Source organism: Lissotriton vulgaris, chromosome 9 (genome assembly GCF_964263255.1).
Source record: "Lissotriton vulgaris chromosome 9, aLisVul1.2, whole genome shotgun sequence".
Taxonomy (NCBI): domain Eukaryota; kingdom Metazoa; phylum Chordata; class Amphibia; order Caudata; family Salamandridae; genus Lissotriton; species Lissotriton vulgaris.
Window position 1 is genome coordinate 259,547,417 of NC_141697.1, and position 16,927 is coordinate 259,564,343.

The 16,927-nt window shown below is 49.2% G+C and overlaps 1 protein-coding gene across 1 annotated transcript in view; it reads left to right on the forward strand.

Annotated features, from left to right (window-relative positions):
• DLST (dihydrolipoamide S-succinyltransferase) overlaps positions 1–14,743 on the forward strand; it is a 122,102-nt gene extending 107,359 nt beyond the window's left edge. Inside the window, exon 15 of the mRNA XM_086937502.1 lies at positions 13,752–14,743. Within this exon, the coding sequence (XP_086793628.1) occupies positions 13,752–13,886 (135 nt within the window). The 3' untranslated portion in view covers positions 13,887–14,743. The remainder of the gene's footprint in view (positions 1–13,751) is intronic.
• The last annotated feature ends 2,184 nt before the right edge of the window (positions 14,744–16,927 follow it).

The window sequence follows — 16,927 nt, forward strand, 5'->3', positions numbered from 1 at the left end:
CCCAGCAGAACTCTTACTACCCTTCAACAAAGCCCTCACTGATGTCCTGCATCTGGCCTGGATCTTGCCCTGCACAGGAATTCTTTTTTTTTTTTTTTTTTTTTTTTTAAACCTTTATTTATCAAATGCACAATACACAGTGTCTGCCTACAACCCCATTGGGCCGGCCGCTATGACAAACATTAAAAATAGAACACAGTGTGCAATAGTGGAGGCCACTTAGCGTCCGTTATGGTGTAGTGCACAATACAACAATCGACAGGATAACAAAGGTTTAATTTTATAATTTTGTCGAGGTGAAAAACGAACAAAAACAAAACACATGGTAAAGTACTGGCAAGGCTCACAGGAGGGGGGGGGGAACGGGAAGGAGTATACAAAGATAGGATCAAGTCTAACATGGGAGGGGGGTTTATGGAGGGAATATAGAATGTGAATAGTGAAAGGAACGCCGTTCATGAGGAGGAGGGAATGGCCTCAGCATAATCAAGTGGAGGGGTACAGATATCGCCTCGGTAGGCATTCCATTGTGCCCAGACCCTGTTCCACTTTCTAGGACGACCCCGTGCCTCGTACACTGTCTTCTCTCGAAACATGCACCAGTCCATGTTTTCTTTCCAGGCACTGAGCCTCAGCGGTCTATTGGAGCCCCAGAGCTGAGCTATGTCTCTCTTGGCAACCATGTTGCCCAGAGTGACCCAGAAGGTCTGGGCAGCCGTACAGTCCGTGGGCTCCCACACGTTGAGCAAACAGCGTCGTGCCTCGGGAAGGAGGGGGACTCCAGTAACACGTCCCATCACATCCTGTACCCTGGACCAGAAAGTTGAGATAACCGGGCACTCCCACAAGACATGAAGAAAAGTACCATCCATACCACATCCACGTCTACACAGTCCATCCGTCGCAAGCCCCATTCGCACCAGACGTGTACCAGTCACATACACACGGTGGAGGATCTTTAGTTGGACAAAACGAAGCCGAGCCGGAATAGCCACCTCTTTAGGGGAGGAAACAGCCATCTGCCAGTCCTCGTCATCTAGTTCGAGCCCATCTGCCATCCAGGAGGCCCGAAGCTTCTCCAGCAGGTCAGCCCTGTTGTTAGCACGATTTCTTTAATCTATAAGAAACTTATTATCGGGGACGTGGCCATCAAGGATACGGTCTTCCAGTGGGGATGACTGGGGAACATCAGTCCTGGGGGGAAAAGCGGAAGATAAGGCATGCCGCACCTGAAGATACCGGAAATACTCCTTATCATCCAGCTGATATTCCACCTTCAGGGCCTCGAAGGACTTCACAGTACCCCTGGCCCAGAGATCCTCCACCTTACTAATCCCTATCATATCCCATCTGTCAAACCCTTTCGTCCGCCACAGGTTGCCCAGCCGCTCAGAATCATACAACGGGGTCATACGCGTCAATTTGCCGCCCCAGCCCGTAGCCACAGTCGCATCCTTCCAGGCACGCACTGCACACTTCGTAGGACCAGTCAGGAGACGGAGTGGTGACTTCGAGTACAAAGCTCTATTGAAGTTGCCGCCGGGCAGCAGGAATTTATCCAGGGCAAAAGCGGGAGCGGGTTCCGAGGAATATGTCACGTGGTTGATTACGCTTAAATGCTAGGCCCAGTAATATCGTTTAATATCGGGTAAAGCGATACCGCCATCGTACCAGGGGAGTGTAAGTTTAGACAATGCGATACGGGCACGTCCGTCCCAAATCAATTGTCGCTGTAGGCTTTCGATTTCCCGGAAATAGCGAGCGGGGACCGGGTCGAAAAAATTCTGTAAGGCATAAAGAAACCTAGGGAGCGACATCATTTTAAAAAGTGCCGCTCGCCCCAATGGGGACAAGGGCAGTTCACGCCACCGCCTCACATCTTGCATGAGGAGACGGAGGGGAGCATAGAGGTTCCGATCGTATCGCACCGCGGAATTCATGGAGGCATAGATCCCCAGATATTTGAAACCATCTTCCGCCACCTGAATAGGAAACCTACGGGGCAGCGGTGGTAACACCCCCGCTATGACATAAACACAAGACTTGGTCCAATTGATAACCAGTCCGGAGTTCTTACCAAAAGAAGTGAGAACGTCAAAGAGCACGTTCAAAGACTTCTGGGGAGAGGTGAAATAAAGAAGGATGTCGTCAGCGTAGAGCGAGACGCGATCTTCCAAATCCGGCGCCCACCGGATCCCTTTAATCGAGGGTTCCCACCGGAGCCATGCCGCAAGGGGCTCGAGCGCCAGTGCAAACAGAAGTGGGGAAAGCGGACATCCCTGACGGGTGCCGCGTCCCAATGGAAATGGGTCAGAGCTTCTGCCATTCACTACAACTTGAGCCAACGGTTGCTCGTACAGGAGCCTCACCCACGCAATGAAGCTAGGGCCGAAGCCAAATTTGGAAAGGGCCGCCCACAGATATGGCCATTCAATGGTATCGAAAGCCATTGTAGCATCCAGGGAGGCCACCACCGCAGGCTCAGTGAGAGTTCCAGCTCTCGCGAGAACGCCATGAAGTCTACGCAGATTAAGGGCCGTGTTCCGATGGGGTATGAAGCCGGATTGATCCGGTTGGATCAAGTCACAGATTAGTCAACAACCGAGTGGCCAGGACTTTGGCAAGAATTTTGGGTTCAGCGTTCAGTAATGAGATGGGGCGGTAGGAGGTGCAGCGGTCTCGAGGCTTGCCGTCTTTATGAATGACCACTATGGTAGCCAGGCGCTGTTCAGACGGAAGGACTCAGGCCTCAAATGCATCCAGAAACATGGTCCACAAGTGGGCGGCCATTTTGTCTGGTCGGAGTTTATAGAGCTCGATAGGCAAACCATTAGGCCCCATCGCCTTATCCGAACGCAAGGATCTAATGGCAAGAGCGATCTCGTCCACCGTAAAAGGAGCTTCCAGAGCAAGTCTATCCTCTTCTGTGACACAGGGAAGAGCAATATCGCGTAACAATAAACGGGAGTTGGACTCATCACGATCACTCACCGGGCTATAAACCTTCCGAAAGTGGTCCACGAAACAGTCAACAATCTTACCGGGGTCACACACATTCACCAGACTCATGGGTAATGACGGGTACCACACGATTCATTCTTTCAGCCTTATCCAGCCACGCAAGGAGTTTGCTAGCCTTGTCACCCACATCATACAAACGGCCCAGCTGATTCACACGCATCACCTTAGCAGCATCAGTCACACAGGCTCTATAAATCCGCCTGTTTCAGTTCCAAGGTGTGCAGGAGCGCAGGCGTGTCGTCCCCACCCAACTCACTTTCGAGTGTGGTTATTTCGGTCTCAAGGGTCAGCACGGCCTCCCTCCTAGCTTTCCTTTCAGCTGCAATAAGAGACAGTGCGGATCCCCGTATAACAGTTTTGAAGGCCTCCCAAAGAATCGTAGGGGAAGTCACCGAACCTACATTCTCATCGAAGTAGCAATCGATAGCCTTAACCAAATCTGAGCGAAGCCGGGGGTTCCGAAAGTGCCAGGGCGGGACAGGGGGAACTCTGCTTCCAGAAAGACCACCCACGGAAACCTCAAGCAGTAAAGGGGAATTATCTGAAATACCCCTAGGGAGATGTCGAACTTCCCGCACCAAGGATAAGTTAGAGGTCAGCATGAAAAAGTAGTCTATCCTTGAGAGGCTGCCATGTGCACCAGAGTGGAAAGTGTATTGCGCCTGTGAGGGGTGCAGCGATCGCCAGACGTCCACCAGGCCAAAAGTTTCGGCCATGTCAGTTAGCCACATCTGGGACAACGGCAGCACTCTAGGCGGCAGTCGATCACATTCACCGGACATCACAGAATTAAAATCCCCACCCATAATCAGTAGGCCATCAGGGAGTCCAAGGAGAGTCTTGCCGAGATCAGCATATGTGGTAGCCTGCAGCCCCGGGGGAATATATACAGCCACTATCACAATTAGCTTCCCCTCCCATCTCCCTGAGACAGCAGCATAGCGTCCCCGATCATCAAGGGTGACATCTTCAATCTCAAGGGCCAAGGAGGATTTAACCATTATACCCACCCCTCGGGAGCCGGACGTAAAACCAGCATGAGCGACCAACCGGTAGCCTCGGAGGTCAAGAGCTTTACAGGCATTACCAATCAAGTGGGTTTCTTGAAGTAACACAACATCAGGGGTATGACGCCTTATGAATTGCAACACAATGCCACGCTTAATTCGGTCTCCCAAACCATTGACGTTCCAAGAAAGAACGTTCATCTCACCCCCCCCCCCCCCCCCCATTCCCAGAAAAGTGTGTCCCAACCCAACCCCCTCCCGGAACCTCACATCAAGGATGTACGGAATCAACAGACTACCATGTGAAAAGAAAAACAAAAAACACGCAACACAACCAAGGCCCCACCACCCACCCCCCAACCATGAACCCGTTACAACGCCCCCCACCCTGCACCCCTGCTGACTAAAGAGCCACCCCAAACTGCAGTGTGCCTGTCGCCCCATCTGATCTACACAAAGAAACCCCTGAGGAGGAAGGGAGAAACTACCCCAACCCGCCCCACCCCGGACATAAACATAAAGCACATGATAAAAGTTACTCTGTAAAGTTTATGATCCAAAACCGGACCTCGGGGGCCCCAATTCAGTCCTGCGCCGTTGCACCACCGTCCGCTTCTCCGGGGCCTCCGCTCTCGGCGTCGTCCTTTGCCAACGAGTCCAACCAGTCACTGGCACTATCCGGTTGATCGAAGAAGTACGCACGGTCCCTGTATTCGATACGCAGGCGAGCGGGAAACAACATAGCATATTTTAGTCCCAAATCCCTCAAGCGACGCTTCACTCCTAGGAATCCAGAACGTTGCTGTTGCACTTGAGGAGTGAAGTCAGGATAGATCGAGACAGAGTTGTTGTCGAACTTCCAACGGGCCGTGCTTGCGGGCGGCCTGAAGAATGGCGTCCCTGTCTCGAAAGTGAAACAGCCTAGCGATTATAGGCCTCGGGGCTCCCCCCGGCTTTACCTGTCCACCCGGGAAGCGATAGGCACGCTCGACCGCAAAAAACTTGCTAAGGCCTGCGGGAGCAAGTTTAGCAACAATTAGCTCCTCAACCAGTAGATCGATCGAGGCAGCACCACTGTCCTCCTAGGCGAATGTTGTTCCGTCGGGCCCTATTGTCGTAGTCCTCCATGCGTTTGGCTAACAGGTCTTGTGATGAACGCAGATTCCCAATCTCCGACTGCGCTTCCGCCATGTCCGTCACCAGACTGGATGCCTTTAGGTCCAGTGCCTTGACCCTCTTGTTCGTCTTGGCTAAATCGGCTCGAATAAGAGTAACATCAACCGCCACCGTGTCTATCTTGGACACGATGGCTTCATACTGCTGGCTCATATCGGCCTTGAGTCCCGCAATGGCGGCCAGTAGGTCCTGAAGTGACACTTCCGATGAGGTCGCCATGTCCGTCTTTGGGTCTTCCAAGCCGCGGCTGGCAGCACTGGGGGAACCTCTCGGTTGCGTATAGCGATCGATCACGTTGGACTGGATCGATCCCCCACGAGTAGTAGTAGCCTTCCTGCGCTTCTCCACCTCGTGTTTCGTTGCCATGTTGAATTCAGCACCTCACGGGGACAACCCGGGTGCGACAGGATGTCGGCGATCCTCGACCTCGAAAGTCTGGTTTTTGCAAGAAATTGTCACAGACCACTGAGCCGGCACTGTGAAAAAGCGTGTTGCCAGTGAGAACACCAAACCAGGATTGAAGAGCAGGTCGCAGGCAGTCAAGACACGGGAGGACCAGAAACCGAAAGTGAAAGTGGCACACCATCGGTGAAGCAAATGCCAGGCAGCCGTTGTTGTTGCATTACTGCTCGGCCATCCGAGGCAGCAGAGTCCCCGGTCCCGTCCGGGGCTAGGCCAGGAAGTTAGAGACGACGTAAAAATGGTCCCCGAAGTCCGATCTCGGCCCAAAAAAGTTCAGCAGCATCAGCAAGAGCAACACTTCAAAAGCCCGTCAAAGTGACCAGGATAACTGAAGGATAAATCGATAAGGGCGGTGCGGGTCTCGGGAGCTCCCTGCTTACGCGACCATCTTGGATGCCCGCGTAGCTCCTCCTGCACAGGCATTCTTGTGCACCGGATTATCTCCCACCATATCACCCCACCCCCCCACACACACACACCCTCCCGCCACCACACACACACACGCAGGCGGGTGTCTAGGGTGGGGGGGGGGGGGGGGGCAGGGGGTCCTGGCCTTCCTCACCAAGCATCTCCGCTGAGAGCCAGTGGTCCAGGCCTCAGCGTCCAAAATCAATCCCTGTGCGTTCCCTAGGGAATCCAAGAGGCTGAATACCTTCAGAAAGAGCATTTTTTTCTTCCACCAGCCTGCCACTGGGGTCCATGAAAACCACAAGCCTATTGGGCGGTTATTCCGATACTGAAGGGGATACGGTTGCGCAAGTGCTGCCTATTGTCCTAGATGAGGCCAGGGCCATACTTTCACTAGCTGTTGCTGATTGGAGAGACGCAGCAAAGTTAAGTCGATGCAGGTTGCATATGACTGTCTCACTGGGCAGAGCCATTGCTGCTTCGGTGGCATTTAGACATCATTACAGGTTGAGGAATAATGGCTTTTTGGGGGATGTCCAAGCCTCGCTTTTGGACCTGCCCTTCGATGGAACCCATCTCTTCGGAGACCAGGCAGAATTAGCCTTGGAGAGGCTCAAACTCAGTAGGGCCCCTGCTAGGTTATTGGGGGCTCTCTGCAGCCCCACAACAGCTGCATTCCACCTTACACCTCTCCCATGGCTACGGTAGTGGCCATCAGCCACGTCCTTTCCCTACAGCCACTAGGCTCCGATCCTCTATTGGCTGCGGCAGCCGCATACCTCATGGAGCTCAAAGCCGGGGTCTGCCCAATCTGCTCCCCTCCCCCAAACCCCAACTGGAGCAGCATGAAGTCTCTCTAGCTTGCAATTGCTCCTGCATGGGCATCCCATTGGTGGCAGAATCTGATACCATCTGCACCAGTGTAGAGATTACGTGAGACAAATGTGTACTCCAGATTGTCCAACAAGGGTCCAGCCTCTCGTTCCACCAAACCTCACCGCCACTCCCTCCATCACAACATCCGTTAACAATAATCTAATTTTGCTTTTGCAGCACGAAGTTCTGGCCGCTCTCGAGAGGGTGCCAGCATTAGAAGTTGGTTGTGGTTGTTATTCCAGCTGCCTTCTGGTGCTAAAAAAAGGATGGAGGCCTTAGTCCTATCTTAGTTATTCCCATCCTGCCTGGACAGAGATCACAGGCCTCCGGTGGAGAATCAGCTCCACATCCATCTGTGAGATCTGAGACTGATCTGTCTGCCATTGAAAGCCTTTATGCCTTCCATCAAGGGAAGGCTAGTTCAGGTGTTCACTGACAATACCACCGCCATATTGTATTGCAACAAACAGGGCGGGGTAAGGTCATGGACCCTATGTCAAGAGGCTCTACGTCTCTGGACATGGCGGGAATGTACGAACATATTCCTGGTGGTTCAACATCTGGCGGGCTCTCTGAATGCCAGAACAGATTACCTCTGCTGCCGATGCCTAGCAGATCACTAATTGCGTCTTCATCCAGAGGTGGTACTAGGCCACTTCAAATATTGGAGACAACCTTGGTTAGATCTGTTCGCTGTCGCAGAGAATGTGCTACGTCAGCACTATTGCACACTGATTCCAAAGCAGCTCTCACCGGAAAAGCATTTCGTATTGAGTAGAGCTCAGGTCTCAGCCTTTCTACTAACACCACTCGTATCCAGACTTCTCAAAAAGATGAAGAATGACTGGGCCCTAGTTATCTTTGTGGTTGTTCACTGGGCATGGAGAGTATGGTATCCCAAACCCCTGAGCAAGAACATCTGCTTTCACTTCGGTTGCCACTTCAGGAGGATCTTCTGTTGCAGCAACAGGGCAGGGTCCTGCACTTGAACGTGTTCACTGCCACTTGAACTTCTCCCTTCTAAAGTATGTGATGGTATTCTGGCAGCCAGGCATTCTACCAAAACCATCTACACCGGCCGATGGGCCAGGATTGTGGCTTGGTGTACATCTTGATTGATTGATCCTCTGTCTGAGGTCCTTCTGTGCATCCTCTGCCTGGCACAGCAAGGCAGAGGATATGCACTTCGTACGGTTGCCGAACCAACCATCCATCTTTAAATCACTTGTTGTGGCTAGATTCCTTAAAGGTTTGCAGCATATGTTTTCTCCAACACCCTTCATTATGCCCCAATGGGACTGAAATGTAGTTCTTACCTTCTTAATGTGTTCTTCTGAGTTGAGGTTCAGCTGCCCTTTTTAACTTTTAACTCTGAAAACTGTCTTCCTTACAGCGATAACATCTGCCAGGAGAGTTAGCAAATTCTAGGCACCTCCAGGTAACCCTCCATACACTTCGTTCTTCCCAGACAAGCTGGTTCTACGACCTAGAGCATCCTTTTTGTCAAAGGTGGTCACACCTTTTCACGTTGGGCAAAACATCACCCAGCCTATCTTTTTGTCCCCTTCCTCATCCTTCCATAGAAGAGGAGAGACTCCAATGCCTGTATCCAAAAAGAGCATTATCTTTAATGATTGATCTATAAGAATTCCAGGTGGACGATAAACTCAGTTGGATTTGCTTGGGGCAAAGAAAGAGTAGGCATTTGAAAAGATCATCCCTCAATGCATCATTCTATGATCTACTATGCAGTGACCACGAAACAGCCTTCTGAAGGCTTATGAGCTCACTTTACCAGAGCTACAGGTGCGTTGGCTAGAGGAATCCCAGTTTTAGACATCGGTCAGGCCGCTACTTGGGCATTGTTGTACACGTTTGCTAAATATTACTGCCTCAACAGTCCGATCTGGCGAGATGGGCATTTTGCCCATTTGGTCCTCCAGGACCTATTAGTTTAAAACAGTCTGCAGACACACCTCTGGGGAGTGATAGCTTTGGTATCTATTCAAAGGTAAAGAATCTGCTGCTAGAAGTTGACCTATCGGATTAAGAAGCTACTTACCTTTGGTATTGCTTTATCCGGTAGAGACTCTTATCTAGCTGTAGATTGCTTACCGAGCCTCCCATCTTCACCATTCTGTGAAATGTCTCCACTTTCAGCGATCCTTTTGGACCTCACAGGCACACTAGTCATCCCTCCTCAGCTTGGATCCGTGCTTCTGGTGTGAAATGAAAATAATAGTCAAGAACTGAGGTCAGCGCCATATGGTCTACTCTATATTCATTCACCAAACACTACTGTGTGGATGTTCTAGCACCCTAACAAGCAAATATTGGCCAAGATGTTGTATTAACCCTTTTTCAGGCCTGTACAACATTCTCCAACTAGCCACTGCTTAGATGGGTATAACTTAACAGTCTATGCAGAGCATGCATTTCTACAGCCACACATGCCACAATCTTAAATTTGTTACTTCCCTTGTAAGCATCTGCTTGTGGCATGTAGCGCTGTAGATTCACATGCGCCAACCAGCCTCCCTGGAAGTCTTTGGTTGTTACAGATATATCTTCTCCTTCTTGCTTTTACATGGTCTTCAAACGTTTCTTTCCTATGCTCCCATCTTAATCCTCAAGGATAGTGCTCTGGGATGACATCCGTGGCAATGGCTTTCAAAGGCCAGAGGTGCTCAGAGCAGAGGCACATCTGCCAAACTAGCAATGACTTACCTTTACTCTCCCCATAACCATACAACACCAGGTTGGGGACATCTAGGATTATACTTTCTGCAGGGCAGAGTATTACCATGAGCAGTTGATGATCATATTGTCGTCCATGAATACTGTTTCAAGTTCTATCCTCACTCACCATACGGAAAACGATTAACAATGGAGCAGAGATTCATGTACATTATCAACCATAGGAGGAGTCGCTATACTAAATTACTTTCAAAGTCTTCGATTTAAGGAAAATAAGTTGCAAGTGTCTGAGCCCAACGCTAGATCCTAGGAGTATGCAGAGCATGTGATCTACATACAGTACTTCATGCTGCGAAAATATGCTTACAGGGTAACATATACTTACTTGTAATGTCTGTTCACCTGCATTTATCTTTCAGAGATTCCCCTTTTGAGACTCTTCACTAACTACATTGTACCTTTTTATAAATTTCCACACCACTGGCGTCAGTTAAGAACAATGAGGATTCATTTTTAGATTTTCCTTAGTTCTGCCATTGTGGGAGCCATTGGAAGACGGCAAAATGGCCTCTTCATCCATTCATATGCATTGTGCTTCAGGCCTCTGATTATCAGGATCTTGAGCACATCCTCTTCTATTCTTGATTTAATCTCTACTCTTTAGTGTTCTTTTTTACATTTACTGGCAAAAACTTGTGCTCCTCAACAGTGTGGGAATTGGGGAGGCAAATCACACATATGACTTGTGGATCTTTCTACTACTTAAAGCACAGGAAAATGTCTGTTAAATAGAGTTGTTAGTCAGACAACTGAGCCAAAACTCTTCAGCCTTAAAAGACATTGAGTGATTGTAGGAGAGTAGGGTCTGCAATCCTATGATCACCCAGATTTTTGGCTTTTGTTTCACTGGTTTACGACTTTCTCTGGCTGTGGGCCTGCTAATCAGACCCACAGCCTAGCTGTTCTCTCACTAAATTGACATGTGTACCTTAGGTGCATTATCCAATTGGTACTGGGCTACCTTATCAGACCCTGTAACTCAGGGCATAGGTGTACCCAGGGCCTACCAGGGACTGAAGCATGTATTATGCCACCCCTGGATGGCCATCTAAATCTGACACAACTGGCTGCACGACAGCTGGGGCAAGGTGGTGTAATCACCCTTTGCTTTAGATATAGTATACCTATATCTAACCCTAAAAATGGACACACAGATTCCTATCAGTCACTCCTATGAAAGGGCTTGACAATCCTGAAGGCAGAGTGCTAGGAATCGTGTGAGATGGTGCTCTGGCATGAGCTGAGCCCGTTTGCAGCTTGCGGAACCAAGTCCTAATAGCTGTTCCATGATAACGCATACCATATACTCTTAAGTGCATTATAATCCTCGCGGTTAAATGCTATCTCTGGTATCGCTTTATCAAAACATGTCGAGTAAGGTGTCATACGAATTGGAATACTAACCCCTCGCAAATTCTGGCGACGGGGTTAGCATTCCACCCTTCTAGAGGGACACGACATGTATGTAACAGTGAACCCCGGTTAAAGTTAACTCAAGCCTCAGCATCACAAAATGGATGCTGCCACCACAGACACGAGTCTGACCCCCTGCAGCTGGGAGTCCTTCCAGCGAGGGGAGCTTGGACAAAGCGTTTCCTGTCAGGGGCGGTGCTAGCACCATCCCAGACAGGGTTTTGTGTATCCTGGGTAGGCAGGGCTTTACAGGAAGGTGACTGCAAGTGGCACCCCGGTGCTCACTACGCATCTGCCGGCTAGAACCAGTTCCACGGGCACACCAGCCCCTGGCCTGGGGAAAGTCCGGCATGGGAGAGGGGTGTAACCACCCCCCTTCCTGGTCCCACCCCTAGGGCAGGACCTAGTCGCGTACCCACCCCTTTCTTTAGGATAAAGGCAGGAGCGGGGACCCTTCCAAATTAGATAATCTTTGAATCAAGAAACTACTTTCTACGAAAAGAACTCTCGACTTCTTCTCAAGATTTCTCCCTTGTGGCTAAGGAGTAGTCACCCTGCACCCGCAGGCACCATCTAAGAACTCTGCGGTTTGCTGCACGTCCTTCCTCCGGAATCCGACTGACCAGCTCGACGAGACCCGGCTTCCCTGGCATCTCTGACCTCTACCTACCTCTACAGCTAAGCTGAGAACCGTAGGTGCGACGAGACCTCGAGGGACCGGCCATCATCAGAACTGCGCGACTTCTATCCAGCACGACCGCCGAGGGATCCTCTGGTGAGTGCTTTGGGGTCCGAGAAGCCCCGACCCTGAGCAGCTCCAGCACCGAAGTCCAGCCCCCCAGCATCCACGAGATCTGCGTGAGGCCCTTCTGCTTTTTGCTGCTCACCGCTTTGTCTGGCTACTAGCCCGCTGGCTTGTGGCCTTCTCGACGACGACCGACGACATCACCACTGCTAGTCTGGTTGCTCCAGACTGGCCCTTGCTCCCTTCCAAAAGAGGAGCATCCCGGACCCTCCTGGTCCACTCCAGACGCCATTTTAGGTCCACCGCGTGGGCTTGAATTTGCCAAGACTTGTGGCCCCAATCCTGGGTCCAGCGACGTCGACAGCATCAACCATCGTGGGACAGCTCGCACCTCCATCCTGGTCGCCGACAACGCCTCCTGGTCCGTGAGACTGCAGAGCCCAGCGTCGCCCACTCGCCTGGTCGAGGTGACTACCATCTGGTGCCCTCCTGGTGCCATCTGATCACTGGCTAGTGGTCAAGAACTTGGTCCCCTCTGCTTTCAGGTGTCATCCATCTTCGATCCAGGCTGGGATCACTCCGAACAATCTTCACTGGTCGCCTGCCAGCAACTCTTTCTTCAGGCTCCTGGTTAGTCAATGAGGATTCCCGACGTCTTTTCAGACCTATGCAGCCGCAGCCCCTGGGCTAGGTAACTTCGGCATTTCGGTGCCCCAGCATAGCCTCACTATCCAAGGGTCCAGATCCACTGTCGTTTTCGACCTACCTTATCGGGTTCGCCCGAGAACACTAACTTTGCTTTTACTAGCTCCCATAGACTTTGTCCCGCATCCCGCGTGAGAGTGCACACTCTGCACCCGAGTCCCCTAGGCCTCCTACAAGTAATCTGAAGGTTCAGTAACGTAGTCCTAGCGATTCCAAAGCCTATTAGTCCAGTACTTACCTGCTAGTAATTTCGCATTCCACTTTCATAGTATATGGTTTTTCGTGCCCCTCGGGCATTTGTGTAAATTGTGCAACTTAAAGTATTTTCGTTAAGAGTTTTGTTGTGTGCTTAGTACCCTGTCCTCATAAAGAGTACAGGGCTGTTGTGATCTAAATAAATACACTGTTTATTTTCATAACACTTGTGTGGTGTCCTTTCACTTGGTGTTCAAGGGGTATATGTGATGGTATAACAGCTGGCTTAACACGCCCTCTAGAGTTTAGCCCGAAGACTGCACTTGTCCATGCTACTAGGATAGCTGGTCTATCGGTTGACTTACAACCAATCACCATAAGGGTTGTTTGGACTGATACATAGTGATCACTAGAATAGTGAACACTGAATATCAGGCCAACTTCTCACAGTGATTGCATAAAAACGTAGGTTGTGACAGAAAGGCCTATCAAAAAAAGAAAAGATAAGAGCAGAGTGATGAGGAATCTCACACAGTAGTGGACAAGAAGAACTGAAGCTACGATCAGTAAAGGGGATGAAGGTGAACAGAAACTACTGTTTACCCTTCTTGGGTGCATTTTCCTCATTCTCTTTCTTTTTTGTATTAGAGCTACTTTAAGGTTCATTTTATGTATAATAAAAAAGCAAAAACAAACTGTATTGTGCACATTTATTTGGCTGCATTTTCTACATTTAAACATTTATTATATGTAGTTTTCTGGAATCACAAACATGGGTTTGACCTAAATGAAGATTACAACAAAAGAGAACTAGGATAATCGGTAATTTTTCCTTCCTGTTCCTTCACCTTTTCTAGGATGTCTGTTTCTGCAAGATGTGCTGTTGTGAACATATCCCTGTAATTTGTATTAATTTGCTCAACATGGGTGTTGTGATTTGAGGTTTTTTTTCTTGCTCACATGCTTTTCCTTTTTGTTATTGCTAGGTGGAAGTGCGTCCAATGATGTATGTTGCTCTGACCTATGATCACCGCCTGATTGATGGCAGAGAGGCAGTTCTTTTCCTGCGCAAGATCAAGTCAGTGGTGGAGGATCCCCGCATCTTGCTGCTGGATTTATAGGAAGATGCCTGAAGACCTTAACCCATCTTTTCTTCTGCACTCTATACTGTTGTTTCTATTTCAGATTCTGGAGTTATTTGGCTGGTGGGCCACTGTGTTACTCTTCCATTCAGGAGTTATTTTGTCCATTGAGGGGATTGGAGGTGGAAAAGAGTTCTGAGAAAAAGGCAGAGAATCTAGGCAGCATTTTGCCAGTATCACTCTGGGGGCTTGCCACTCGTGTAGAGTAAATTTCAGGTCTATGGTAGCTTGCAGTACTTCCCTCTGCTGCTGCATAGCTCACTGTTTCATCCTTAAAGTCCCTTGGTATCCTCAGAATGTGGCCCCAATTCCCAGACTTTAAGTCTTGGATCATTCAATTTTCCCTGTGCTCGAATTAATCGTACTTTTCAACTCTAGACAATAATTTGGTTTTACATAGGCTGTCTTTAAAGGAGGAGGATCAGCATACTGCTGGTCTGGCACAAGTTGTGCTGCTTACTTAACTGTCTAAGGAAATGGTTCCATAGCTACCGAGTGCAGGAACCCCTTTTTCCATGGACTCCTCTTGAACGCACACTGTAGCCTAGAATCTGTAGCTCAACTGCATCCCTCTCCTGAATAGAAGAAAAGTTGTGTCCAGAGCTGAGGCTCCCTCTGCTCATTTCATAGACACTGCACATGTATTTACCAAAGTCTCTAGCAGAGGGTGTGATGGGAGGATTGGCGGAGGTGATAGAAGAGCGGCAGTATATCCAAGGCCCGAACATTTGGAGCAGGGTCTATCACTCAGTTCATCTGATATTATATACAGAACTTGTAATTAAAATATTTAAAGAAACTGATTTTAAATGAAATAAAATTATTAAAAACTGCAACTTTCTGTGAGCTTACTTGATGACTGGACAGCAATTTCCACCAGTTGTACAGAATGGTGGCTAAGTCAAATATTTTGCCTTGTACAGTTTTTGCTATGTTTGCTTTCGTCTTCAGTTAGTGTCGTTTAGACAGAGCCATGGCTTGAAGTCATGATAGTTCTGTCACCTGCTATGTGCAACAACTGACCTGAATAACGTCTGCCGCTTGTGTGGAGAACAGTCATTCTGTTGATGCCAGTGCTTGCTGTGCTACTGTGTCTTCTGCGTGCTACTATCGCATCAGGGTCCATTCAGAACGTCTAGTGTATATCCAAACTTTGAGCAACTCTGTCCTACAAGAACAGAAGACACTTGTCCGTCAGCGAAATATATATGTTTAATGGCATGTGTGGCTGTAGAAACACATGCTCTGCATAGTCCTGCCATCTAGTGTTTGGTCCGGAGTTGTTCAAGTTGTTTTTCGTCAAAGAAGTCTTTCAAGTCACAAGGCAGTGTGACTCCTCCTCTCGTGATATTACACATGAGCATCAACTCATTTGTTAGATTGTTTTCTCTCCGCCATCTGGTTCGGATGTGTGGGTGCCTCTGCTCAGTGTTTCGACTCCGTTCGGTACGATTCTTCGGTTTCGTTACTGTATCCGAAGGTATTGTTTTTGATTGTGCTTTTCCACTTCGTTACACTCAAATTTAGTTGGTTTGTACTTCGACTGCCCCCCTTTTGGTGCGCCGCCTGTCTCCGGCCCACCTTCCCACTTGTCACCGCCTCCATCAAAGATGCGCTTCTAATGGAGCACTCGCCACTTCAATTGTAACCGCGTTGCTAAGCAAAATACCTGCACACCAATCAACACCTTGTGTGCAACCTGTGTCTTTCGCCTAACCATAAAGAAGCCGACTGCGACGTTTATAAGTCGTTACAGTCAAAAAAGACGATTGGGATTGAAGGGCCAGTGTGTTAGAAACGTTTCGAGAGAGCGTGGATGACACTAGTTTCCTTTTCTGCGAGGAACATGCACAAGAACAACCAAGCGCCAAAGAAGAGGAGGCTTTCTCTGTCAATGAAAGCTCCGACATAGAGCTGGTTATGGAGATGCACAAACTCACATCTGGCCAACACATGAGTACTGTGACCCCAATCCTGCTCCTCCATCCAAGTCGGCCACAAAATATGCCCTGCTTCCAATATCAGAGGTCACTGGACCACCACTGCCTTCGGGCCATGGTTCGATCCAAAAGCTGTTTCGACCACCTTGGGCCAGGCACCAAAAATTGCTTTCAATGTAAAACCTCTGGCATCAACCTCTTGGACAGAGGGCTTTGGGAATGATCTTACCTTCAGTACCGACCCTGCAATCGACCCCATCTACTGCGGTGCCGACACCGTTCCAAATTGAAACCGTCGGTACCAACACCTTCCGAGCCGAAAGACTCCAAACCCCCTTCTTTGGCTTCCGTCTCTCCTGTCTAACTCATTCTTGAAAACAATTGATAATTGTCAAAAAAAGATTACAATTCAAGAAGTAACTGGTTGGATTCTTGCCTCTCCTCCACCAAAGAGAAAATTGACATTTGAGGAGGCCCAAGATATTCTTGTTCCTCTCAAAAGAAGACAAAGGATAAAGCCACCAGTCCTGCTCACCATCCTCCTCCACCACGACCTGCAGCCCAGCTTCCCTCTCCTTCACTCATATCTCCTACATGTGACCCATTTGATTCATCACCGCAAGGGTCACCACATTCACACCATGGGGGTTTAGGATGGCCATTAGGGGATCCTGACACTTGGGATGTAGGAATCTGAACCTACTACTTCCAACAATCCAGATTTATTTCCAGCTCATCCCTACCCTCCTGAGGTTGCCTCTTACTTTCATCAGGTTATCGCTAAGGCAGCAACTTTTTATAATGTTACACTGCATAGGGAACCGCAAGAATAGGATTTTCTGTTTTTGACACTATCTTCCACGCCCAAGTACACCCAGTATTTGTCCATGCTTCCTGGCATGATGAGACATGCTAAGGACATTTTCAAAGAGCCCGTCCATTCCCGCATCATTGCCCCAAGGGTGAACAAAATATATGAAGTGGCTCCCTCTGACACCCTCTTTATCTAGAGTCCGGTTCCACCCGACTCCATTGGCGCATCTACTATTTGTAAAAGGGCTAAGAGTCCGGTTAGTGGGG